General features: G+C 41.8%; 1 protein-coding gene across 1 annotated transcript in view; it reads right to left on the bottom strand.

Annotated features, from left to right (window-relative positions):
• Nucleotides 1-26,002, bottom strand: part of nbeaa (neurobeachin a) — a 67,613-nt gene extending 41,611 nt beyond the window's left edge. Inside the window, exons 1-3 of the mRNA XM_028420863.1 lie at nt 25,493-26,002; nt 3,226-3,457; nt 1,402-1,502 (exon numbers count right to left, since the gene is read on the bottom strand). Coding sequence (XP_028276664.1) covers nt 1,402-1,502; nt 3,226-3,457; nt 25,493-25,795 — 636 coding nt within the window. The 5' untranslated portion in view covers nt 25,796-26,002. The remainder of the gene's footprint in view (nt 1-1,401; nt 1,503-3,225; nt 3,458-25,492) is intronic.
• Nucleotides 26,003-26,650: the final 648 nt, after the last annotated feature.

Genomic DNA, 26,650 nt, shown 5'->3' with positions numbered 1-26,650 from the left:
GGGGGGGGAGAAATTGGAAAAGACAGGGAAACAGGGAAAAGGTGGATAGCTGGGTGATGGTTATTGGACAGAGACCGCACTGACAGAGTGCTGAAGGCATGGATGGTCTTGCTGTGGACCACTGATCATTGACCAGAGGTTGTTAATGGTAGTTGTCCTGGAGCTTGACAAGAGGGGGGAGATGGACGAGTAAAGGAACAAGGGCATATCCATTTGGCCAATAGACACCATGTCGGTGAGTAAGGACGACAGAGGAGTCGTTCAATCTCTTCAAACCACCTCTAATCACCACAGTTCTCCACCCCAAGTCAACTACACCAAGTGAGTCGGCCCAATCAGGTCACTGTGGGGGGGCATTTAAGATTACAACAAAGAAGAACCACTGTAAGCTGCACTAAGCACTGCAAACTCTCAGCTCTGGAATTTATCTCATTAACAAGTGCTGGCATTGTGGCTCTAAAAGTAATCATGAATCAGCAAATGGCAAAAGCCAATCATTTTTACAATAAACAGTGTTTTCACTTTAAAAGCCAGTCAGGTGTAAGAGAGGTTCATGTTGAGGTTTAAGTGAAATGGAGAAAGCTTATTAATCAAAAGCATTAAAAGCCCACTGACAACGAACCCAACCAAAGAAAAATTCTACCCGGCAGTCCATGTTAACAAAAGGTTTGTTTGGCTGACTGCACAAAGGTACAGAAAGTTGGAGAGAGGAAGGGAAAAAAAAAAAGTACAAATGGGGGTTCAGACTTTTAGTATACCGACTGTTTCACCTTCACACCTTATTAATTGTCACTGTTTACTATTACTCTAACAAAAGTAACACAATCAATCCTGTGTTACATTAATAATGTCGATTAGAGGGAAAAACACTGAATGTGAACTAAATTGCCCTTGACATGCACCCACAGATCAATCCACACACAGAGATATACACCCCATCCTCTATTATTCTACTCTATTAGCACAATCAAACCATTAAGTCACACACAGACTAATGACACACAAACAACTCTTGCTGCTATATTAATCTAGTATGTAATAAATTAAGCTTGCACTGCTATTAATTGTTTAAAAGTGGCATATCAGAGACAGTGGATTGTCAAATATTTTGGCAGCAAATAATGAGAGCCTTCCCTGCTAACATGGAGGACAGATGTGATTAGCATGACCAACATTACAGTTGCCAGGAACATGGTTATACTTTACACCACCGTCTGTGATGAACACATGTGCCTGTGTATTGTATACAAGGGGTTGCAGTGTGTCCTGCTGGGAATGTGTGATGACACTAAAAGTCTAAAACACCCCCCGGGCATCTTCTACCTACGTTATGATCCATAAAAAAGTTTTCATATCAGTTATTGGCCAACACCAACCAACTGAAAGTAATAACCAGCTTACCCAGGTGCCGTTTTCTCCTCTCAGCATACTGAAGAGCAGCTTCAGCTCCTTGACTGTGATGCTATAACTGGCCATGACTCCCAGCATGTCCACCAGGAGGTCTGACAAAGAAAAGAACCACACAAAAAGAGACAGAAAGTGAGTGTGCGTGTCTCCACTGAGAGTGTTTGTGAGTCAGCGTTTGGAGGACCTTTACTGACATTTCTCAGATAAAATATGGTAAGGTCATAAGACAGAGACAGTTTGTATACAGTGAGCATTGAGCAATTTATTATTCAGTGTAGTCAAAATTCTTATGTTCATTGCTCTATACAATGACTCAGAGCTACTCTCTACTGTAGGTTTGTTTAGTCAGAATGACCCTACTGCTTCTTTGACTTCACACAACCACAACAGATCTGTATGGATGTGGCAGAGGTACAGCAGAGCCCTCTCCATGTGAGGCAATCTGCTTTTTTCCCATTAGGCCTGTTAGATATGAATAGTCTTCCCACAATATTTCATTAGCCAGGGCCCAGCAACAGGGAATAAAGGCTGAGGTGCTTGGGATGAGGAGAAAGCGCAACACCCAATGTCCTAGATTCAAAACCGCTCTGCTCTGTTTTGGGTACAATCAATCCATGTAGGTCATTTTAAATAGTTTTAGAGAAGTGTTAGTATCACGCTGCAGAAAGGGAATCTGAGAGAATCGGTATTAAATTGATTTAAGTGCCATATCCTCTGCTGTGCTGAGCGGCAATAAGTCAAACAAGTTATAAAACACATTATGTTGCGGCTGTAGGTAGGACAGAGAGGACACTACTGGGGAGAAGGGAGGAGAGGACAAACACACACACACACACCCTGAGGCATCATTAAAAGGGAAGTCAAGGTCAATATGATCATGTAAAGAGATGACGGTGTATGTGCTGTTCTGCAATCGAGTCTTTTGTACAAGTGGCAAAAACATACTGAGGTTGTTAGATTGCTTTTGCTGCATCAGAGGGTTGTTATGGACGTCTGCAGGGTGAGCACACAAACACACACTCACATACACACATAGAACATTAATTTAAGACAAAAAGCTGCTTCAATGCAAAAAGACAGAAATGCACTGAACATGTAATGCTGTGCTTATCCTACAGTGTGAGCCTGTTGTTTACACTCTTTCCTACATGTACAACTGACCTCTGCCTACAGAAATGTGAATTCACTACCTAAGCCATGTTACATGTACCAATACAAGGGCTCTGCAGAATGCATCACCTCCCCTGCCTTTGGTTCAGACTGATATAGTTTATTACTATATATTGACAATAAAGAGGAGTTGAGGCACTTGTCTAGATAACAAAGACAGCTTCTGTATCTTATGTGCTTTGCAGCTCTGATTTAATGTTGGCAGCCACAACAAATAATTTTGTATTTTTTGACATATTCTCCCAGAAATAACTACAATAAACTATATTAATGTCAATGCCAGTCTAAAATTATGTAAATAACTGCTATTTCTAAGGACTACTAAATAAATTAAAATGATAATTAAAGCTGACAGAGCTTTGATAACGAACCTGGAAAGGTAAGCACATATTTTCTACATGTTGTCAATGCTGAATGATCATTCTGATGGGCCAATGTTGAATCATGCCACTTAGGAATAACTGAAAGCTTCCAGACAAATTCAAATTTGCACATTGGTCTGGTGATGACAGCACCGATGGAGCTTTGAAAGATAGATTAAACAACAGATCTTCTAATTGGCAGGCAATTTGATCATGGTGCCCTTTTATCAGTGTGTTGATACACTGTTCATTATTTTTCTGTATGTTATATGATTTACCATCTCACCTGCAATCATGTCATCCACAGTGCTCATCTTGAGCAGCACTTGCTGGATTAGGCCGACCTCGGTGCTGGTCTGCAGGTTGCGGACACTCTTGCGGAGAATGGCGGTGAACATGCTCCAGATCTCAGCCTGACATGTCACCTCACAGTGGGACAGCAAATCCACCATGCAGCCGATACTCTCCGCCTCTTGGATGATGAAGTTCATCTCCAGGTCAAATTCGCCGCCCACAAGCTGAAGGAAAGTAAGGAAAGGGGAGGACGAGAAAATGGGGTGGGGGAGGTGAGGTGGAGAGAGAGAGAGTGAGAGAGAGAACAAAAAGAGTTAATGATTTAGTGAAGCATTTAACCTTTTATCCACAGGGGAGGTAAGCCTGGATTCTGATGGATGCTAATTGTGGATAAGAAAGCATTACTTCTGCCAGCGGCCACACATGCTACAAGTAAACATCCTTCATCTGGACAAACACAACACCAGCCTCCTGTATTTTCTCTCTGATGTGAGCAGAAGTACAATCTCAAAATGCAGAAGGCATAAAAATGCCTATTTCCACTACCTTCAACACACACACACACACAACAGCAGGTAATCACACACAGCTTCACACATGGACTCTTATTAATTCACATTTCAGTGTCTGTCCTCTCAGATGGCATTAGTCAGATGAAACCATACTTTTAATATCGAGTGCAAATATTCTGTCTCCTAATGGCTCATGTGCTATAATTACTTGTGACAGTGCAGCCTCCATATAACTGTGCCTCACACACACACACAGGCACATTCACTTATTCACCACACGCATAAGCACTCAAGCATACCCACACAGTTCATCCTCAGCATACTACACTATCCAGGAAGTGGTAACCATGGTAACCAGCAAGCTAAGAGAGAACCATCAGATGCAGAGCAGGAAGATTCAGAAGATTATGTGAAGCTAGCCAGACACAGAAGAGGATAAACATTGTGACTACTGCACAGTCAGAGAGAATGTAAATAATGATTAAATACTATTATATACTGAAAAGGTTTTTCAATTAGATGAAAGAGAAGGGGGGCCAAAAATCAACACTGTGTTCAAAAATTCTTAATCTGTGTGTGGTTTAACAAAATAACAGTTAACTTCATCACGGAATAGAATGTGTTTTTATCCAACTATGTTCAGATTTATTAGTCAGAGGTCTAATCAGAATAAGAATCAGAGATACTTTATTAACCCCAGGGGGATTAAGTTATGCATTAGCCAGTTGGTCAAGCTGTTGCATTCCTCTGCAGATTGGCTGTGAACACTCTGTGGGGCCAGGTGAGAGGCCGTAAAGCTACTGCTTCTTCACATTGAGGTGGTCAGGTTAGAGGTGTTCCAGACAAAGCCAGCTGGGCTTTAGTGCAGGGGGCTGAAGCATTTCTGCTTACCCCGATGGACTGAGCGTTATAGGGGATGGGGTGATGAAGATAAAGCTAGAGAAAGGCAGGGAATGTAGGGAAAGAGAGCAGAGAAATGACTGCTCTGTGCTGGCTTGAGAACAACCCATGGCATGGCAAAATTAGTGAACCCAAGTTATCAAATTATTTAAACTTTTATCTGCAGATGCCCTTACAAAGTGCAGATAGAGGGCTGTGTGTGATGTAGCCAGAAGTGACACATGCAAGCAGGAAAACTCCACACTAATGGAGGGAAAACTCCTTTTCTGTATTTTAGATATAAAAGTTTTAGACATTCAGGTCATTTTCTTCCAAACGTCTGAAGCAAGGCCTGAATGATACATCCTCGGATGCGCTGGGACACATCTTCAGTGATGTGCATGAGGACATTGGGTGTTTCAGGTCTTTCAACATCATACACCCTCACTCAGGTGACCCAGCCAGGGTTTATCCGACCCTGACCCCACGGTGCTGGCCCATAGATCACTCCTCTCTAGCCACAACCATCTTGAGGACCTCTCTGCTGCCTCTTTTGTATTTAACGGCTCTTCTTTTGGCAGCCCCAGTGATTCCAAGTAGAGTAAGGCTAACTCTACAATACATACTGTATACTTGCACTGCACTTCACCACTGAAAAGGTATACACTATGCTCTCCATTCACGCTTGTGGTGAGCAAAGATGTCCAGAATCAGACCAGGGAGACACATAACCTTCATCAGTTACATTCCCTGACTTGTAAAAAGTCAGAAAAATATTTTTATTTTAAATCCAATAATTAAAAAATGGCAGAGCTAGGAACCTAGATACAGTTTACTTGAAAGAAAAATGATGCTGCCACAATATAATATTGATATAGGATGGAACATTAGCTGCAGTTATCATTAGCAACACCAGCAGTCATTACATGCTGCTCAATCGACAGACAGTTCTTAAGTCAGTGGACTCTTCCTGGCCGTATGGAATAAAAGAAGGAAGAATTAATTCATCCCACATCTCCTCTGAGATCCCAATTACAGTGCTCGCTGGGGACTACCATGTCCTACCACATCTTTACAACCTGTCAGTCTGAAGACATTGGATACACCGTGCCAGAAAAGCTTAAAGGGAAATATAGGCTTTGTAGAAAGTTGCTTGCAGATATGCAGCAACTCGAACACAGAAACACATCCCCGGGGCATACCTACACATGTACAGCACAAGCATAATCTCCCACTGCTTACCATCTATGTACAGAGCATCACAGAAAGATGAGAGGGGTGATGCAAACGACTGCAATAAATAGAGTCTCGTGACAAAAATATAGAAAAAAAAACAGAAAAAGAAAAAAACAGAAGCATAAATGCAGAAAACACGGTGGGAGAAAAAGAAGGAAGTATCTCTGTAATTATTATCTCTGCTCCACCAGAAGCAACATCTGGAATGACGATTAAAGCCTCGGTGTTACTGCCAGGAGCAGCCTGGACCTTGAACATTTTGCTCACATAAAATATACGTTCTCCATTTCATGTGGCTTCAATAAAAATGATAAATCCTTGAGCCCATTATTTGCTCAAATGGGGTTTTTAATTGATGCATAAATAAGGTTGATCACAAACAGCCTGAGCACACTTGAGCACACTCAAGCACCATCACCACCATGCACACCGACAAAAGACTGCCAATTAGTTTTATGAGGGAACATGATTCTTTTGCATAAACACTTGTAACCTTCAGCCTCTCTTTTCACCCCACTCTGCGTGTCCTACAATGTCAGTTCTCAAGCAGAATGAGAAAATCGTCACACAAAAGGGGTGAGTTATCGCATCATTGAGCACGCACAAGAGGCCTTCACTTCCCCGACACAAACCCTGGTGGTTAAAGCACACATAAACATACACAGGGACATGCAGTATGCCACATGCTTCAGGATAAAGGGGCTTGGCAGTGCCACCCCAACTCTCCTCTGAGGCACTGTCAGCCCTGACCTCACTGTCTTCTTGGCAACTGGTCGGAGACGTTTGTTTTGGCAGCATTATGACAATGATTGCTCCCCAAGCGTACCACTCATGTCAGTATGTTCCATTCACACACACACACACAGGCAAGGAAACAAGCAGCTGAGTCAAAGCCTGTTGTCAACTGGTTGCTAAGGAAGTGACAACCTATTTCCCACGATTGATGTTCCAGTTATTTTTTTCTAATGAACATGTGACAGGCATACATTGAAAGCTGGAGCTGTTGCATATGAATAAGAGTCTGCATATTTTAAGCCTACTATATATAGAAAGTCAATTCAGAGTGATGTGCTAACCTTGAAACACATTCAGTAACTGTCTGAAATGTAAGAATATCTTCCTTTGGGCTTATCACTGATGACTAATCTCATCATATTGTAGAGTATTTATGTGCATGAGAGAAGTCTTCTAGAGACCACTCCCTCTCACTTTGTTGTAAAAGTTCATTTTTCACATTTCTGTAATTGCAACCTTCTTTCTCGGATCCTGTGTTATGAACTTTGCCCTGACCAACTTTGCAGTGCTGCTCTTTGAGACCCTGAAGCTAAAAGCTGGCACACTGCTTGGATTCACTCAGGCCATGTCAGGGAGGTGGGAGACTGAGGAGGGTAAAGGGGGAGCAGGCTCCTTTAGAACAGCCAAAAGCAGCTTTCATAAGAGGTCGGTAAAACAAACACTCCCTCTGTCCAGCTGACCCTTTTTCAGCAGCTTCACAGTTCTCAGAAAAAGTCTGGAGCCGGTAGCAGACCAGTTCTAATGAAGACATATCACAGCAGGAAAACACACAAGGTGTAATAAAATCAAAAGCAACTGTTAAGCTCTCGTTGACAAATGACATGTTGGTGAAAAGGCCATTTCCTCCGCTGTTTTCTAAAACACCTCCTATAATATAGCCACTATAGGTGTATATATTATATATACATCTAAGGTTTGGTTGACTTACACGACTACTTGAGTTAAGAAACAATTTCTCTGCTATACCATAATACTCCTGTATTTGCATTAAGATTGGACTTCAAAAACAAAAAAAAACTGAAAGTCTGCTTTATATTCAGAGGCTCAAAAAGCTCAGCTGTCCACCTGTCTCTCTGTCCATCTGTCTGTCTTTCAGATATATGCAAACATATTTGAGCAAATGTATCTGTTTATTTTGTAAGGGATGTTTACCCGGTGAAATATCAAGCAACATCAGATTTAAAAAGAAGAAACGGTCTCTAAGGAGGCTCTTTGTCCTCTTTGAGAGATTTTTTGTAACCTCAGCTTGACAATCCTGACTCCTCTCATTCAGCCAAGGATAAAACTAAAAATATAACATCTTGTTAGAAAATGACTTGTCTGGTTTGAGAGCAGCTTTTGAAGAGAAGTCTCTTCCTGTCAGACAGAAACTCACTGTTGTTACTAATACTATTTACAAGGTCTTTGGTCTGCTCAAGCATCCCAGTAAGCCATGAAAACAAGCCAACATACACAAATTGATGCAGCCTGCGTTGTACGCCTGAGATATGGCAAATTAAACTTGACATGACATTATATGGCATAAATTTTGCAGTTTATGAGCACCTATTTATGAATGTTTGTATTTTGCCTTTTAACTCAACTTCATGTTTCACTTGTTTTCATTTCAACCTTTAAGCACAGCTATTGGAAATGCCATGTATTATGAAAGGCGAAATCACAATAACAGTTATTTAATGGCAAACAATCTCTCACAGACCCACCACAGCCTATTATGTAGCGCTGTGATGGCACATCAAACAAGCGATTACACTGGCTGATTACTATGACCGACTGTTGAATATTGGATGACTATCAAGGCCAAACCTGGCGAACGAGGCACCTGTTGCTCATTAAGGCTGTCAGAGATGACAGGTCAGAGAAGCGAGTGGACGGTCAATAGCTGCCTCCTCTGCCTCTACACATTCAATTGAGCCTTTGGAACTGGCTTCATCAATATGCAACTTCAAAGCCCCCGGGAGTGCACTAGAGAGGTGTGTGAGATTGTTTGTTTGGTGTGTGTGTGTGTGTGTGTACGCATGTGTGTGGCTCATTACTCATTTGTGTCCCCTGAGTGAGTTGCGGCCATTCAGCCCCTTTGTGTGCACAGTGAGAGGAGACGAGAGGCCCATCTAGACATGAGATCACAGATTATACACTTAACGCTTTGCCAAGAGGGCTCATTGGAGCGCAGGAGAGCAAAATTGAAGAAGAGTGAGGAGGATAAAAAAAGAGAAAAGCAGAGCGTAGATGAAAGAGAGAAAAACAAACAGGAGAATCAACGGTGTGAACTGCAAAGGGGCAAGAGGAAGCAGATTGTGCAGAAGAGAAAACAGTGATGAGAACGAGTGTATTCGTGAAACATGGAGCGAAAAAAGAAAAAGTAAATGAGTGAGACAGCAGTTACAGAATGCTATTGTGTTTTCTTATCTGGACGGCAGAATGATTTTATTGCCTGCAGCCTTACAATGTTCAGTGGAGGGTTTAGTGCTCCGATGATGACCACGGCAAATCTCTGCAAAGATATGGATTACACTGGGGCTAAACTGGCCAGTAAACACTCAATAATCCACCTTCTGTTTTCTGCATGACCCCATTTTTGGTATTAAAAAAACAAAACAATACAATAAGAGCAGCAGTTAATTTTATCAGCTGCTCAGACCCATATTCAGGGGGTAAAATTCTCTGAATCTAAGTCTTTGACAGCTTTAAAATGAGATTTTAAGTGACCTCGCTGTTTAGAGAAAAATAAATGAGAATAAAATAATGAGTTAGATCCATAAAAAAACTATTTCAGAATCAAGCAATAGAATGTCACCTCTGCACCTTTTTATGCTTGTAAAAACAATTAATATCAAGAGCTTGAAAATATTTGGTAAATATAACAGCTTATAGACAAATACTATTAGTAAGTGCCATCAAAAAGTCATAATGCAGCAGATGAAAGAAGTTAGGGCAGTATGAGCGTGTCTGTCCCTCCCTCTGTGATTGTGATCAGCTATGACATGTTGACTGACATGTCATAGGACTGCATTTCCCATGGGCCCTAGTACCAGTGTCTGCACAGATGGCACATAGGACAATACAACCCAAAAAAAACGAAAAAAAAAACACACAAACCCATTCAGAGCAACAGCGTCACACTCACAGAGTCAGCAAAATAAACGCAATCAGCCACAAGTGTATGGCACACAGTGTAAGGGCTGTTATCTATGAAGTGTAGGGCTTTAGACTTTTGGGAGAGAGGAAGAGGGAGACAGTGAAGTACGCGGCAGAAATTACAGACAAGTAGTTCTAGGACAGAAACAAGCTTTGAACACTCATATCAGCCACAACAAAAATACATCAATGGTTACATAAATCCACACAAGAGGCTGGATACGATTTAGCCCAGCAAAAACCATGAAGGACGTACTGTCAACTGTAATTTTGAGTCACAGCAGTAGCATGAAATGACAAATGTCTGGAGTATATAACTCAAAGCACAACAGTAATCACATTGATCTTTTTATTGGATTGACTTTGTTTACAGAAACCTTATAATAATTGTTTTCAGGAAAACTGCCATAACTACACTGATCATAAACATTAGAAGGAGTAATTGTGTATCCCATTAATCAACAGCTGTATCATCATTAAACTGCTTAATAGGTTAACTCTATAGTTAACTCGTGGACATGTGTGGAGGAATCCTACTGATGGTTTCCCTCTACTGTAGATTCACAGTTCTGAGTCAGTTAAAAATAAATGTACAGGATTCCTCGGAATTCCCAGAGGATTTTTTTAATCAATTTTTGTTGAATATTTAAATTGTTTATTAGCTATGAAATAGGAGGAATACTTCTTACTCTCACTGGTTTCTATCTTGGCAGAAAGGGAAAAAGAGGTAAGGTGTCCCTGTAGAGTTGCATTCATTTTTTAAATTTATGCTGTAAGTCAGAAATTAAGTTTAGAGGTTTATATACCCACAAACCCACACTGCCAACAGAAACAGAGAGCCGAACAACATACATGTTACATTTCTTATACACATATTGCATTTTCCCAGCAGGACAGTGCAGATGGCAGCTCTTTACAAGCCGGTACGTCACCACATACAGCTGCACCATGCAGAAGCTATGCACATACTCTCTGACATCAACACTTCTCATCCCTGCCACCTCTCTCTCTCTCACACATAAGACATCCAATCACACTACAAACACCACAAAAACACCACAAAATAAGCTGGGCTAAAGATTTGGTTTAGCGTGCCAATCCGCTGTATTCTTGCATCAGAGTTTGAAACATTTTGTTTTCTCCAAATGATTTGTCATTTATTATGTAGCTCTGACTGTTAAATTTGGTTTGAAACCAACTATGAGCAATCAAAGTATACATGGCATGCATTAAATATGAGCTATAACAAAGAGTCCTTGTGCCATTTCAGGGTTTAATTTGCCAAAGGGAGAAAGTCATGTATGCATAAATGAAAAAAAAACAAACAAAAAAAGGCTTGTTTCCACTCGGCTAGTTTGATCGTGTCAAATGCGCTGTGTTGGCAAAGGTGTCAAATTCCAATCAAGCAACTGTTACCTCCAATTTAGCAAATACGTGTATGGCCTACAGTTCAATTTGATTCAAAAACACTGACATTTTGTTCTTAGTGCCAAGAGCTGCTGTACCCTGGGCACATTTTTCACAAAAATAACCATGAATGTGCGTCTGTACATACATCAAAGAGGTGCGAAGCTATTGAGCGTTCCCATGTATTGGCTTGTCACTTTCTATTAACACTGCCAGAAACCAAAGAGAGAGAAAGAGAGAGCGCTGGATAAAAGTGGAGTGGAAGAAGGCAAGATAAGACAGCCATACCTGCTGGGATCTGTCTTTATGAAAGCCTCTCTAAAGTCTCCCAGTTCAGTGCAGACCAGTTCAGTGTGCCTTTTTCCGCCTCCAACATCTGACTCAAACCTTGTCAAGTGCAAGCTTGAAACATACTGTACACACACACACACACACACAGACACACTAACACACTAGGATGCACTTGACAATGACAGCCCATACACATAAACACACCCTCGTGCTCAGCATTCAAAGGGCAAACGCCTTTTAAACCATTCATAGCGAAAAGTCTTGTAGGTCTTAGTCATTCGCACATACACTCTTACTCAGTTCATCACTAACACATTCACACAGCAATTCACATGAATGACAGCATGACATGACACAAAGGGAGAACAGAGAGGAAGAGAACTGCAGGGATGCAGAGAATCTTCCCAAAATATTACAATATTAATGAGGCACCATTTAATTGGCATTTGGGTAGCTTGTAAAAAAACAACACATTTTTCAAAAGTCTGTTTACTGGATCAGAGAGAAAATGAGCTTTAAAGTAGCAGAGAAGAAGCAGAGCAAGAGATAAAGAGGTGAGAATGAGCCTGTGAGAAAGTGAGGTCAGATGTGACAAACAGCGAGGGCAGAGAGAAAATGCGCAGTAACAGTAATGGTGTGCATGTTTGCTTGGGAAAGCACTGTGAAATGACAGATAAATAAAGAAGACAAATACAGCAGAATACAGCAGTCTCTTTTTTCAGCACAACGGACAGCTCCTGCTTTCTCTGCTGACGCACTGACTGAAAAAACCTACAGTGGAAATCCTGCACAAACAGCTGAAGCTGCAAATGTACTGATAGTTGTATGAATGCCATCAATATTCTCAAGGACTGTAGCCCTGCAGAAAAAAAAACACGACTGACATAAAATTCAAAGCCCCACTGTTTGAAGTGAACAAAAATAACGTCATACTCTTCAAGCCTAATCGAAAAAAAAACTAAATCCAGGTCAGAAACATATAAATACACACTGCAGGGACTGAGGATTGCAGCCAAGTGATCACAAAGCTGACTTCATCCAACTGCAGTTTAAAATGTCTGCCACCTGATTGGCCAAAGCAGCTTAGTAACGGATCTAGCAATAAGCCTTGTCACATGCTATTGGGTAACAAACAAAAAACATTTTTTCCTTTTTGTCTTACACAGCACTACATAAAACTCTGTCTTTAGCTCACATACACACAATTTGAAAGTTGAGCTTTAGTTTTTTTTCCTTCTTCTAGGAATTCACCTTTTGAATGGTTTATAGCAGTTTGTCAGTGGGACGTTTGAAAAGCATCATTTTATTTTCCATGCATTTCTATTGGATAGAGGGTCCAGATCCAGACCATTCCAGTGGAGCACATAGGTTACTTCCATGTTTGTGTTTTAAATTGGTTTTATCCATACTTCAAGTCAAGAAAGACTCTTGACACTTGTCTCTCACAAAGAATCACCAATATGGCCGTCATCCATTCCACCTCAGATTCAAGCACAAGGTATTAAAAGGGTGAAAATAGAAATAGGTTTGGCCTATAGTAAGACCTGCAGACCAGAGACAGTTCATTCCATAGGACCAAGGATCTATATTTTAAGCTGACAAACATTATAATTCATGGCGCAGTGATAATCTGGATTTGATATTTCTGCCATTTAGTGCTTTTTTAAGCATGAATAAAATGGAGTTATATTTGAATTTAATGTATATTGCCTCCATAAAACAATTTGTCATATAAATTTAATGACTCAAAGTTATGTGTTTGAGAATGACAGTTTTGAAGGACTGCGTAGAATTGTGCCTCTCAGCTAAAGTAATAATCCACTGCACTTTCTCATGAATAAATTTACATCTTCTCTTTACACAACACTATTCAACTTCAGTTCATCCACTTTCAACTAATGTTAGCTTGGTCCCAGGCAGCACAGGATAAGAAAAGCACTAATATTATCAATGATAGCCACTCAGCTGATCAAATTAAGTGGTCCACACACACACACGTGGAAAACACATATAATGCATCTTCGGGGCTTAACACATTTGGCCTAGCAAAGAACGCCGATGCTCCCACCATGCCTGGCGTGAACCAGATGAGAAACTATTATGATTTATGTGCTAAGGCCTTTTTTTGTTAAAAAAGACCTTGTGTTACTGGAGGATGGAAAATTCTACAGGAGACTAAGAGAGAAAACATGTACAGCATCAAGGCTCTGCGAGAGGGAAAAGTAAGAGGCTGCAAGAAAAAGTAGCATCAAGGAGACAGGTGGTGATTGAGAGCGCCACATTGAATGGACAGCATGGAAAAAATAAGACATGCTACTGAGTTGTACCAGACAGAGCACAGAAAGAAAGCACACCCTAAATGGTAAGAGGGTGGAGGTGTTGTCTTTTCTGTCAAGGACCAGAAGTAACTCAACTCTCCAATTCTTTCATTTTTTTCCCCCCTTAACACAGGGAGTAACCAGGCCATCCTTGTGTTCTGCGTGATGGGAGCTCAAGGCTTATTTTATAACAAGGCCTTCACGCCTTGTCTCCCAATTTGACTCAAATGTGCACATTTCAAAGACACTGAGAGGAAGTGAGGTCCTACAGGGCATCCTGCATGTTGTTTACACCTCACAGAGCTCATCAGAGATGAAAATAGAGACATAAGAGGGTAAGTAAGAGTTACAAGCTGGAAATATGACAGAAATATAACATTATGATCAATCATAGTATGACAACTGCAAATGTCAGGTGTCTGGTGTGCCATTGGTGTAAAAAAAGGGGGTGGAGAGTGTAGGAAGGGAAGGAACAGTTAGCACAAACTAGTTATTGAAACTGTATCTGGGACACGATGAAGCCCAGTACAAAGCAAATACAGGCAGAGGGAAGATAAGTTGTGTTTTCTTGGGGCCCTAAGTGATCACTATTTTTATATACCGGCGGTAACTTTAATAGGTTAAAAACGTTTCAGCTTTAAACTACTACTAGCCTTTCACCAGATGCATCTGACTGTGTGATGAGGTAGGTGTAGACGAGCTGATGTTAAGTTCAAAGTTCACCAGATAAGCCCCGCAGACCTGACTCAGGCCAAGCTGGTGGCAATTCACGATCACTAATCTGTTTGTTTGGTCGAGTGCATGTGCTGCAGCAGATAGCATGTGTGTCACACACCCACACACACACGCACGCACAGTGGTGTGTGTGCTCACCAGCCAACAAACAATGGAGAGTATTGTTCCATTGAGCCACAGTTGATCGAGGATAACAGAGGCAGCAAGCAGCTCCAGTGAGTTTCAGTAATCCATCATCATGAGACAAGGTTGGTAATGACACACAGACACACATTCCCATGCACACAAACACACACAAACACACACAAAACAGGGATAAAGGGTTAGCGGAGCATGATGTACTTTATGTTATTGTACAAAAATGCCACACACAGTGTAGACACATATTATACACACAAGGCAACAAAGTCTGGCAGCCACAGCATGTGATTATGAGCACAGGAAACACACCAATATGACTCCTGGAGTATTATATAATATTTTCATTAAAAATACAGATTTAATTGAAAACTTTGGACCCAAAAAAACAGCACTGACATTATTCTTTCTCTATCAAGGTGTTTCTGTGCTACAGGCCTGTCACTACATCAGACTTGTCCTCCATGCTGGACAGGAGTGATGACTGTTTGAAGTTTGTGTTGTTTGAAGTACAGCAGATGCAGCAGGAACAGCAGTAGTTGTCAAGACTCATGGGCTTTGGAAGTAGAACCTTGAAAGGGAATCATTTGAAGTTTGCATTGGTCACGGTCAACTAAGACTCAAATTTCCTTCATGTTTCAGCCAGTTTGAATGCTTTTTACATAAGTAACTCATTCTGCCCACAATGGAAAGTTTGTCTTATTAGAATGTCTTTAGGGGATATAATACATACGTTTTGCTGAGTAATTTAAGTGCCATCATCCTGCAGGATATTTTAGTGGACACTAATGGATAACTAATGGATATGATGAGCTATGTTTCAAATCTGCAACAACTAAAGCCGAGAAAAGGATGATGCCTAAAGTAATACTTGTAGTTTCATATCCCAACAATGGCTCTATATAAGAACACGTTCACAGACATCCTTTAAGTGTAGAATGTTCAAACTCCCCAGATGACAATGTCAAATGTCAAATTCACTCACAAAAAACAATTTCCTATCAAAAGGTCATATCAACACAAAATCTATTCTCAAATATCACAGCCCAACGCCAGCAAACACTCACAACATTGAGAGCTCACACTTAGAAAAGCAAATAAACACAGGTGATTTCAAAAAGGACTGAAAGATTAAGATTTAAAAAGAGCTTGCAAAAGTCTAAAATATCGCCAGGTGGATAAATAACTTCTGGGATGCTAGAGGAGGGTGACTGAATCAAATCAAAACATCAACACAGGCTGTTATATTTAAGTGTGCAGATCCAGTCCCTTAGGCACCAATTCTATAATATTGCAAGTTAAAATAATATATGTACAAATCGATGTCTGTGTGATTGGTAACAGCAACGCATCGGTTTTATTCACTATTTTACAAAACAATGAACCACAATTTCCATTTGAGTGAGCTTGAAGGTAAAAAAACCTCAATCCACTCTTTTTGATCCATACATTAGCTTAATTATACTATAAGAGTTTGCCGTCCTGCATCCATGTTGTCTAATCCAAGCTAAAAGTGTTCCTGGAACCAGAGCGTGAATGTGGTGGGGGCGGGGTGAGGGTCAATAAGAGGAGGAGCGGGTGAATATGGTGAAGAGGATTCGGAGCGAACCACCATCACTGGCTGCAAAAACTCTTCCTCCACCACCAGCACCTCTCTTCTAGGGTTTCTGAGTGTGAAAGAGCTCACAGGAGTGGTGAGGCTAAATTCTGGCACACCGCTATATGATTTCTGGTACCAGAAAAGTAAACAATCCATTAGTGGATCATCACAATACCCAACAGTTTACATTAAGTATGGCCATTATTCTGCACTTGGCCACTGCTGTTTATTATTAGCAACACTAACAGCTTTGTTCTTGCCACTGTTAGCCTGTCAGACAAATTTCTCACAATGTACAGACATTTCTCAGTATCTAACTTTTATATACACTAAAAGGTTCTCACACATTTTTCATGTCGACCCTTGGTGACCCTTTTTTCTCTCTAGCACTGCCCCTCAGATGTTTTTACACTGGTTATCACAGTACAAGCATAACGCTGGCATTGAGCTCTACAGTGGTGTTCTTTACTTTGTCCTATGTCCATTTGCATCAGCTGTTAGATACTTTGTGTTTCTTGATAATTATCAGATGTGAGCAAGCTGATATCCTGAACTAAGATAGTCAACCAACATTAATTTAAAGGATTTCTGTTCTGTAGGTAAAGCAACATTCATGAACAGATCATGGTAGTCAAATCGTTACTGTATGTATGAGATTCATTATAATGCCAAACACTGACTCCATTTTGCTTTCAATCAACACACCTGACTTCCAGCCCAGAATGCTATAGTAAACTAAAGCCTCAGTACTTCACAGATGATTACAATACTGCTCTTATTTCCCTTGTTGATATGAACCAGAGCACACAGCCATAACTTTATTGTGTGTGCTAAAAACCAGTGCTGCTGCAGTGCTACCCAGACAGCCTCACCATGGAAAGAGAGCACAATAAAGGAGCATATTGTGTCACTTGCAGGTCTGTCTAACCACTGTAGTTCTATTTGGAGAATACAAAACATTACCAGGCCTTTTTCTTTTAATCAACTGCACAAGTCTTATGAAAATAATTCTTTTCTAAAAGCTAAAAAAACTGGTTTAACCCCTCCTCGTCATCTAAGGCTCCCTGTCATAACTGAAGTGGATTTATTAGATGAAATCCTTCAGGGATCATAGCTCTCATTTGCAATCACTAGTTAACGTCATGGAGGGAACATGCAGTCCTGATACATTGTTGGCTCCCTGCAGGAGTAGCTGTGGTTTGATACAGAGTGTAGCTCTGCTAACCAGTCTAATGTGGTGTTAAATGACTTGTTACAACTGTTTTTTCAGGCTGCAGGTGAAGTACGAGCATAGCAGGGATGTTAGATGCTAGATGTCGAATGGAGAATACTAAATGTACACACACACACACAAACACACGTACTAGAAATTTGGCTGTAATCAACCTTCGGCCACTGCAGTATGCAGCATGATGAATAGCTACACAGTTAGCTATACTTCCAGTGTGTGTGTGTGTGTGTGTGTGTGTGTGTGTGGAGCCAAGGGAGTGAGGCGAAGTAGGCCAGCATGAATATGAAATCACCCCTGCCAGGCAATGATGTGGGCTACAAGAAGAAAGAGAGGAGTGTGTGTGTATTTTTATGCATGTGTGTGTGTGTGTGTGTGTGTGTGTGTGTGTGTGTGTGTGTTTTGTCAGAGAGAAATGTGCAGATGAAGGTGCAGGAGACTAAAGCAAAGGCTTTGTAGGAACATCATTTATCAACTCTCTGGGATGTTAGGGGCGCCACACTCACCAGTGCACAGTGCACCAGGTATTTTGAACAAAGCAGCTTGTTATAATTTGGAGATTACGGCATGGTTGGGGTGCCAGGCAGAACACACACACACACAAACACAATATACAAACAGATGCAAAGCAACAACTGCCTCTACTGTCTATTCACTCCAAATGTTGAGCATGACGATTCCATAGAAATAATAACCATATGCACCCCCCCACCACCACCACCACCACCACCACAACCCTCTGATCGCACAACAATAAAACAGACACGTTTTAGAAAAACACACACACACAAAAGAAGGCAGACACAATAGCAAAAACCAGCCAGACACAATAGTGTGGAAACAAGGAGCATAGAGGACGACAACAAGACTCATCAAGAGCACGAGCCTCCACATCCTATGATGAAACAGCAGAAAAGAATACTGTATTAAGAGAATATAAACAAAATTCAATTAATCAAATAATACTTTTGTAACCAGATTTAGTGAATAAACATTGTGCTGCACATTATGCTAAAAGACACTTGCAATCTTTATAATGAGCAAGTGTTTAGTTCTGGACAAACCTATTGGTCTGTCATATCTTCATTTAATTTTTTACACATTCTATTAGCAAAGCTCAGCATTTTAGGCTTTTACATCAAAGAACAATCTCAGATTTTACCCTCATTCATTTTGAATATTTAAACCCTGAGGGAATGCTGCACAAAAGGCATTAATATTATAGTGATCCGGGTAAAAAAAAAAACTGTTCTTCCAGGTGCAGGTTTCATCGTTTTTTTCTATTATTCTAAGGACTCGAATGCCGTTTCGTCTGCAGCTTGACTCTACTTGTTAAGTTCCTTATGCCAGAGAATCAACTGTCAACTGTGATTATGCTAATCTTTTTTTAAACTAATAAAACCTTAAATCTATTAATATAATTATTACAAATGTAATAAAAAAAACATAAAGCAAACAGGAAATATGGATGTTTGGTTGAGCAGTGATTCAATTTACAGTTCAGTAGTTGGTGATGAGCTGCTTTCCTTGTGAAATTCATGTTTAATTCATCTCTTGTAGCAATTTATGTATAATGGATTTCTGATGACAATTTCTGTGTAAATGCAAATGAAAATGTTACAGCACGATTAGAAAAGTAAACAGAATATTCTACATGGCTTAAAAAAGCACCACACAAGTAAGAGGCCAGGCCTAAGAATCTCACACAATGAAAACGTTGATCTAAGAACTGGAGGCAGACATGTGGCACAACAACAGAGTCCCCCTTTAGACTTTTGATGCTTGAAATGTGGCAAACGCGAGCATGAAGAGGAGACGAACCGGAGTGATAGTTCTGCAGACAGCTCCATTACCTCCTCACAATAGGGATCATCCACATTCATCCACCAGCTGCTTCACCCAGCCAAAGAGTCAGGGAGCGAGGGACGAGATTACACCATGGAGTTAGCAGGATGGATGTGCTTAGAGGAGATAAAGTATGGAAAGATGGACAAAGCGACGGGAACTTAACAAAAGGTGTTGTTAAGTAAGGATAGGATATTTTTCCCTCTCCATTCCCAAAGGGTGCTCTCACCCAAAAATCTTACACGGCTTATCCTTGGAAGGAAAAAAAAATCCCCTACCGTCTGGAACTAGCAGCTAACGAAAGGATGAGGAGGAATTTAGAGAAATGAAGCAGATCTGAGGTGTGTTAAGACCCAGAGAGGTGAATTGTTTAGCCTGGATGCATACAAATGAGACCAGTTAGAGTTTAACACAAATCGTTTTATAATTTAAGTCCAAAAGATTTGAGCAGTGATGACAAAGAAACTATGAGGAATCAGCATTACAGCTTAAAAGACTCATTTTGCTCTGAAGCACATCATGATGAAGATACTCGCTACTAAGAGGATTTGGGAGTGACAAGGTTCGTCAGGTAGGGGATAACTTGACATTTACATTTTTAAATTGGGCATTTTCATTCCCCTCCTTTTCATTACCACTGTGGAAATGGTTTCTACATTTGGACCGACCAGCATGCCTCAGAGTGTACAATCTGTAACTGCAGAGAAGGCCACTAACCATGCTAACAAGCCAGTACAAGCTAATCCCACAGTGTGACAAGTGATTGATGAAGAAAAATAGGCAATTAAAACTTAAAATGTCAAGTTATCTCTAACAGGCTCGGTCTTTCGTTAAAAAAAAAAGCACTCCAAATCCCGAGGACTCTATTTCACTCTCCTATCACCTGGAGCAAACAAGACAGGGGAGCAGTGATACCTACAGCATGATGAGGCTCCACAGGGGGGCTGGAACTCATCAGACCCCCACAGAACACCATACAGCTGGACTCGTGTTATACTCAAGAGGAAAGGAGCACCTGAAGGACAATCACAGACTTTTCAATCCCCCTCTTTCTACAGATGAGCATCCTTCCATCTTCCCCGTGCCGTTTCTCTCTCTTTCTCTCTGGCTCATGCAGGGGTCAGGACAACCCAGCTGTGTGATAGATAGCAAAGTCATTCATGACCTTGCAGCAGAGGCCACACCCTCCATCCTCCAGTTACCCAATGTGTGTGAGAGAGAGAGGAAGAGGCAGGCACAGAGTGTATGTGTGTGTTCATGCAGTTAACGTGGCAGGTCGCCCCATGTAACAACACTTAGAGTTGTTTTTATCCCCCAAGTTGGGACCAGCACTGTTGTTAGCTAACATTGCTGCTCACTGGCTGTAGACTCCAGGCACAAACTGGCTATAAGCTTCTCTGCAGCAGTTAATCTTTCCCAAAAATAACCTCAAATATCACCTCGCAGATGACTGAAAAATAACCAAAAACAAGATAGGAATCCTCTTTCTTCAAGATATGATACAACATTCTATACAACATAGAATATAATACTTACTGAAACATAAAATAATAAATAATTTAAATAATGTTCAGTGGATATTTGTAGCTTTTTAGATGATATGGGAGAACACGTTTTATTAAGCTGTGTCTGAACATTTTGAAATTGTGATAGTGACAGTGTTTTCTTTGTTATTTTACTGATTTAAAGGAGATTACACAAATACCGCTAACCTACAGATCATAAACAATTAGTAAAATAGGCTAACTAGGACAATTTGAACATAAAATTCTACAATAACGTCAGCACAGACAAATGAGACTGCTGATGAGCTGGCCTGTCATCTGAACTATTTTTGTACTATTCTCTGTTATTGTCAGACCAACACTCTCCAAATCATTTTCAGATTGATTATGAAAATGTCTATTAAATATAAAAAAACAAAGTCATTTTTACTTTAGTTAAAATCACAAGCAGCAATCATATCATACAAGCAGCAAATACACATTTGATGAGGTGGGAATGCAATTTTGCTTAATTGATCCTAGGATCAATCAGATGTCAACAGCCAGTGACGGTTATCTCAATAACCTTAAAATATGTTATAAAGCTCATATCATTTGTTGTATTTACGCAAAAGTCCATTTGACCCACAGCTGGTGCTTATTAGACTATTTAGGTCTAGTGGGATGCTTGTTGAGGAACTCATCTGCATGACTCTGCAAGCACATGATGACACATTGTCTTCCCCCTGCACAGCCATACAAGCAGATTACAGTGCTGCAGGGAAACAGTTAGCCTGTGCCCTGAGTCTGCAGCCACAGGGCAAGCTTGAAAGAAAATACCAGTTAAACTGAGGTTTGTACTGATGTTTCAAACCACCTGAGGCCAAATACATTTTTAAAAAGGGGTGACCTATTGCTTTACAAATCTGTGTGGTATATATTAACACACCAATGTCACAGCACTCCAAACAGACTCACAACACTAGTGGTCCTCTAGCTTTTTCCTTTCAAATGTTTTGGTATTTTCTATAAAACAGAATATCTGTAATTGAGTAGCTATGTGTGCGAATGGCCGCATGTGTGTCTGCACACAGTTCAATGTCAACAAATGAACATCTGAGTGTGTTTTTTGGTTCTGTGTGTGTATGTGTGTGTGTGTGTCAGATTCCATGCGTTGCTGACTCTGATTCAGCTGCCTGTGGCTCAGTATCAGGTGACCTTGGTGATTGTGGAGTGTGTGGACAAGGATAATGAGAGGTTTGCCAACAGAGTCAGTGGGACCACTAAAGGGGCTCAGGTGGGGATTGGCGCTGCCATAAGATATTGTAGTTGACCGAAAAGAGGGGGAAGGAACGCTGGAATGAAAAGCAAAGAATGTGAGGACCAAGAGTGAGCAGGAGTGTGTCACCAATCCTTTTCTTTGCCAGACAAACACAGCCGTTTTGATCCCAAAAAAACATTACAACTAGATAAAGCTGTCTATAAATAAGCACAGCTGCTGCTGTACTTAAGCAAAGGGACTGACAGTATTGCCTCTGAACGCATTTGAAATATATTCTTCAAATAAAGTGTATATATGACAGTGCAGTTTGGGTTGACAGACCAACAAAGTCAACATCACAATATGTCAATAACTGAAAGTGGGGATGAACGGAAGCAAACAGATAAGATATCTACAGCTGAGTCCATCACCACACCACAAAGCATCCTAGTCATCTGTAATAGAAGTATCCAACCTTTTTGGCCTTGGACTAGACAGGAGAGCATCACCAGCTGTGTATCTATCTCTGTATACATTATGTACTGGCTAATTAGAGTAAGGCTTATCGCTATGGTACTGAGAATATGGCAGCAGTGTTTGCTGCAGATAAAACCACACAGCATTGTTGGAAACCTAACCAAGCAGTAGGCTGAACACAAACCCCAGTCACCAGGACAAAATACATGAATCACATGTTATTGCCTGAACTGAACTGGTAACTTAACTGGTAACTTAACTGGTAACATTTAATTCTCACCCATTTATATAAACCAATCTTATCATTTTAAACACACAACAATGTAGCCATACAATACTGTAGCTTCTTTTCTGCCATTTAGCTAGATGCTGCCGATGTCTGGTGTCCTGAAGTCATTAAAATATTAACCCATAACAGCATAGAAAAGGACATACAGACAAAAAGACGCGCACGAGAGAGAGAGAGAAACGCTGTGTGAAAAGTCCGGAAGTGGAAACACCAGGTGGTCGAGAGCCTGAATGCAGGCAGTCAAAGAGCAGTGTTGCCTTGACAACTGTGATGCCTTGTTGATGATAACAACACTGCCAGCACCCCACACACATATCTATCTATATGTGAGTACTGCATGTACTGTATCCCGCGTGCGTACTTTTATTCTTAAAACACTGTATGGTGGTGACTTGGTCTGGGATAAACAGGGCTCTCTTACACTCTCTCTTCTTTTTGTCTTTTCCTTTCTATAGTTCATCACCAGCCAAAGGCCGGCAGCATGCTGTATAGATCAGGGAGCATATCTGATACAGCAGACAAGCCATCTGTTCACCCGAGCCGCAGTGGGATCTGATCAATACAGCCACGGTGGACGGAGAATGTGGCTGCTGTGGTCTCCCACATTGACTGGAATAATGGATCAGCTTTTGGGTCACAGTGGACTCATTGTACCAGCAGCATGACCACTGAGGTTTCCTGCCTCCACACCTCTTTGTTTCAACTCTTTTAATTAAGGAGCTGGGCAGCAGAATTCCCTAACAGGCTTAGCTATTGGCAGCCTTGCAACCAGAACTGATTGTTCAATTGAGGATTTAGCAAGTAAAGCTTTGTATGACCAGCGCATACTGCTTTAATTTGTCAGGGTGTCAGGGCTTTGTGTGTTAATGCATCAGACCGACATACACAAATACAAACACACAAACAAGTTGGCCTAAAAGCAGGTATTTACATAAAACACTGTGGAGTGCATTTCAGTTGAATGCTCTGAAGAGCTTTCACTGATCTGATGTGGACCAATCCAGAGTCATTCCCTCTTCCGCTGCATCAGCTGGTGATTTCTGAGCACATAGCCACTGCAGCATCACACCACCGCCACCTCCTCCTCCTCCTCCACTCTCTCTTCTCCTCCCCCACCCTTCCTCAACCCCTCTCCACCTGCTTTTAAATGCATGGCGCTGCCCTGCCAAGCCAGTCTATGCAGGCAGCATCAGTCCCTCAAGAGTGAAGGAGGAGGCCATGGAACAGGATGGATGGTTATCAGCCTGAGCGACCCGGGGGGTTGTCAAGAGAAGAAGACAAGATTGGAGTGAGCCGGCAAAAGCCCTGGCTCCTCAGTGTAGTACCAATAATCAATTAGGAGATGAGAGGCAACCTGAATCAGGACGACACACCAGTCTCACTGAGAGGAAAATGGTTTAGTCCAACTGTAGGCAGCCCTGCTCCAAGAATCCACTGAGTAAATAGGCCACCGGCTACACCACATAAACCTCACTGAAATCAGGTTAAAACACATGCTCAGAGTATTCTACCTTCTCCTCTAAATATAAACAATAATAGGCATAATATTCCCCCTTTTTATAACAGGAATAAAACGCAGTGCACGCCATGGCCTGCTGCATGGAAGAGGGAAAACAGCCAGTACACGCGTCCTATACCCCCCTAAAGCATTAGTCTTCTATCCAGACCCTACGCCTGCTGTACATTTTTCTCATCTGTTTCGTAACGGTTCACACCAGTCATGTCAAACCCCCCCCAAGCTGGATTAAATCGTCTGATGTTGCTGTTGTTGTAGGGTAGGCCCGGCATCATCGCCGACACAGCCGCCGATGGAGAGGGGTGAAGAAATAAGAGGGGGTGGAAAACACGTATATATGTGTGCTCCATAAATAATCGCTGTTTGAGGCCCACTAATATAAACCACTAACCGCATCAAAGCTACCTATACATCACTCCTCTGCGCACAGGATGCAGGGCCCTGCCTTCAACAATAGGCCTGTGCATAATTCTGAGCCATTCTCATGCACACACACACACATATGTCGATGGATAGCATGATGCTAGTCGGCCTTTGTCCGATCAGTTTGTCTCAGTGCAGACAGATAACCTGCGTGATTTCTCTCTTTGGGAGAACGATTTATTTCCGTGTGGGTCTTGCTGTGTTGTGCGCAGCATTGTAAGCACTCGCCGCTTTTCACAGCCTGCCTATGCATCACTCCTGGGTCCATATTATTGAGGTCAGGTGAACAAGTCTGCACACACTTCGCTCTATCCACCACATTCTGACCGCATATGCCTTTTTTTTCTTGTTGTACCGCAAGCAGGTCATTTAGTCAACAATGGCCGGTGATTAGACTCAATGCCTTGGTGGGGTCACATGCTTCATTCAGCCTCTCTATAGGCTGCACAATAATACTGCTTGATTTATTCAGCCTACCACCTCGTGCAGGCTGCTTTTTGTATCTAAACAACACTAAAAAATCTCACATCCATCCTCCGAACAAACAAATGACATCATCCCCTGAACGCCACACAACCTGGGGAGTGAAGCATCGTAAATAAAACATAGCGGGTTAGGGCGCAGTGATTCTACTGTGTTCTATGGCTTCCTTTCTGTGTTTTCCAGCTTGGTCCGGCTTCCACTCACCAGGTTCAGCACTGTCTCCACGATGTCCCTGTTGCTAACTTCTCCAACCTGGATCAGGCCCACCAGCACGGCGAATTTCATCTGGATATTCCTGATCGGAACAGCGGGATTGATCACCCCGGCCGGGAGAACCATAGAGCCGGCTGCAGACACCATCCTTTCCCCGGTGGAGCCGGAGCCAGCGCTTGCGGCGACCTGCTGCTGCTGCGCGGAGGAGCCCGGCGGAGGATGGGAGTCTCGGTCTGTGTCCGTGAGCGAAGAAGCAGAGCCCAGTGGTGCTGAAACCGGCTTCTCGCTCGACATTTCCCCTTGGAAACAGGGAGGAGAGGAGCGGTCGCCGCTGACTCTCACACCTGCTCTACAAGCTCGGGCGTCTGTTGCTGCACAAAAACCATCCACTGCGCAGGAAAAACAAGGAGGAGCGGCGTTTTAAAAATCCTCTGAATTCACCCTATCCTCCTGAAAACCTGTGGGGATTCATAGGGCTAGAAAAAAAGGATGGAGTCTTGACAGAAGGGTAGCCTACGCTTCTCTCCCCCTCTCTCTCCTCTTTCTGTCTCACTCTCTCTCTCATTGGCAGGTTGCAGTCAGTGCGGTCGTCGAGGAGACAGCGCCATGTTGACGCCCCCTGTCTGCGGTAGCGCGCTTTGGCCGCGCATGCGCACATGGGAGAGTTCTGGGAGGGTGCTGAAGCGGAATAACATGGAGCCATCCAAGCATGGGTTCATACGGAGCAAAGCGCAGCAAAACAACTGGGTGTTATTACTTAGCTTTTTAATATGTTTGAGTTTTAGTGGCTCTGTAGATGCAAATATGGAAGAAGTGCTGAATACAAAGTTTTTTGTTTTTTTTAGACAAAAGCAGAAATAATTATACTATTTCACAGACAGGAGTATATTTTAGGAGCACTGCAGGGGTATCAGATGGAGTTCATGCAGTTTTGGGTGTCTGGTTGCCAGACAGAGGCTGTTTATATATTCAGAAGCCATCCATCTGTCCCAGTTATCGCTGTCCCCAGTTTACCTCTGCTACCTTTGTTTTCTCATTAAGCCTGCTCTCTGGACACTCATCTCTTCTTGTGTGGAATTTTTCTTCCTCCTCTTCTCTCTTGATGATATAATTTGTACACACATTTCTCCATCTTTCTTGTTTACAAAG

Source organism: Parambassis ranga, chromosome 14, assembly GCF_900634625.1.
Source record: "Parambassis ranga chromosome 14, fParRan2.1, whole genome shotgun sequence".
NCBI classification, from domain to species: domain Eukaryota; kingdom Metazoa; phylum Chordata; class Actinopteri; family Ambassidae; genus Parambassis; species Parambassis ranga.
This window is presented reverse-complemented; position numbering and strand designations above follow the sequence as displayed.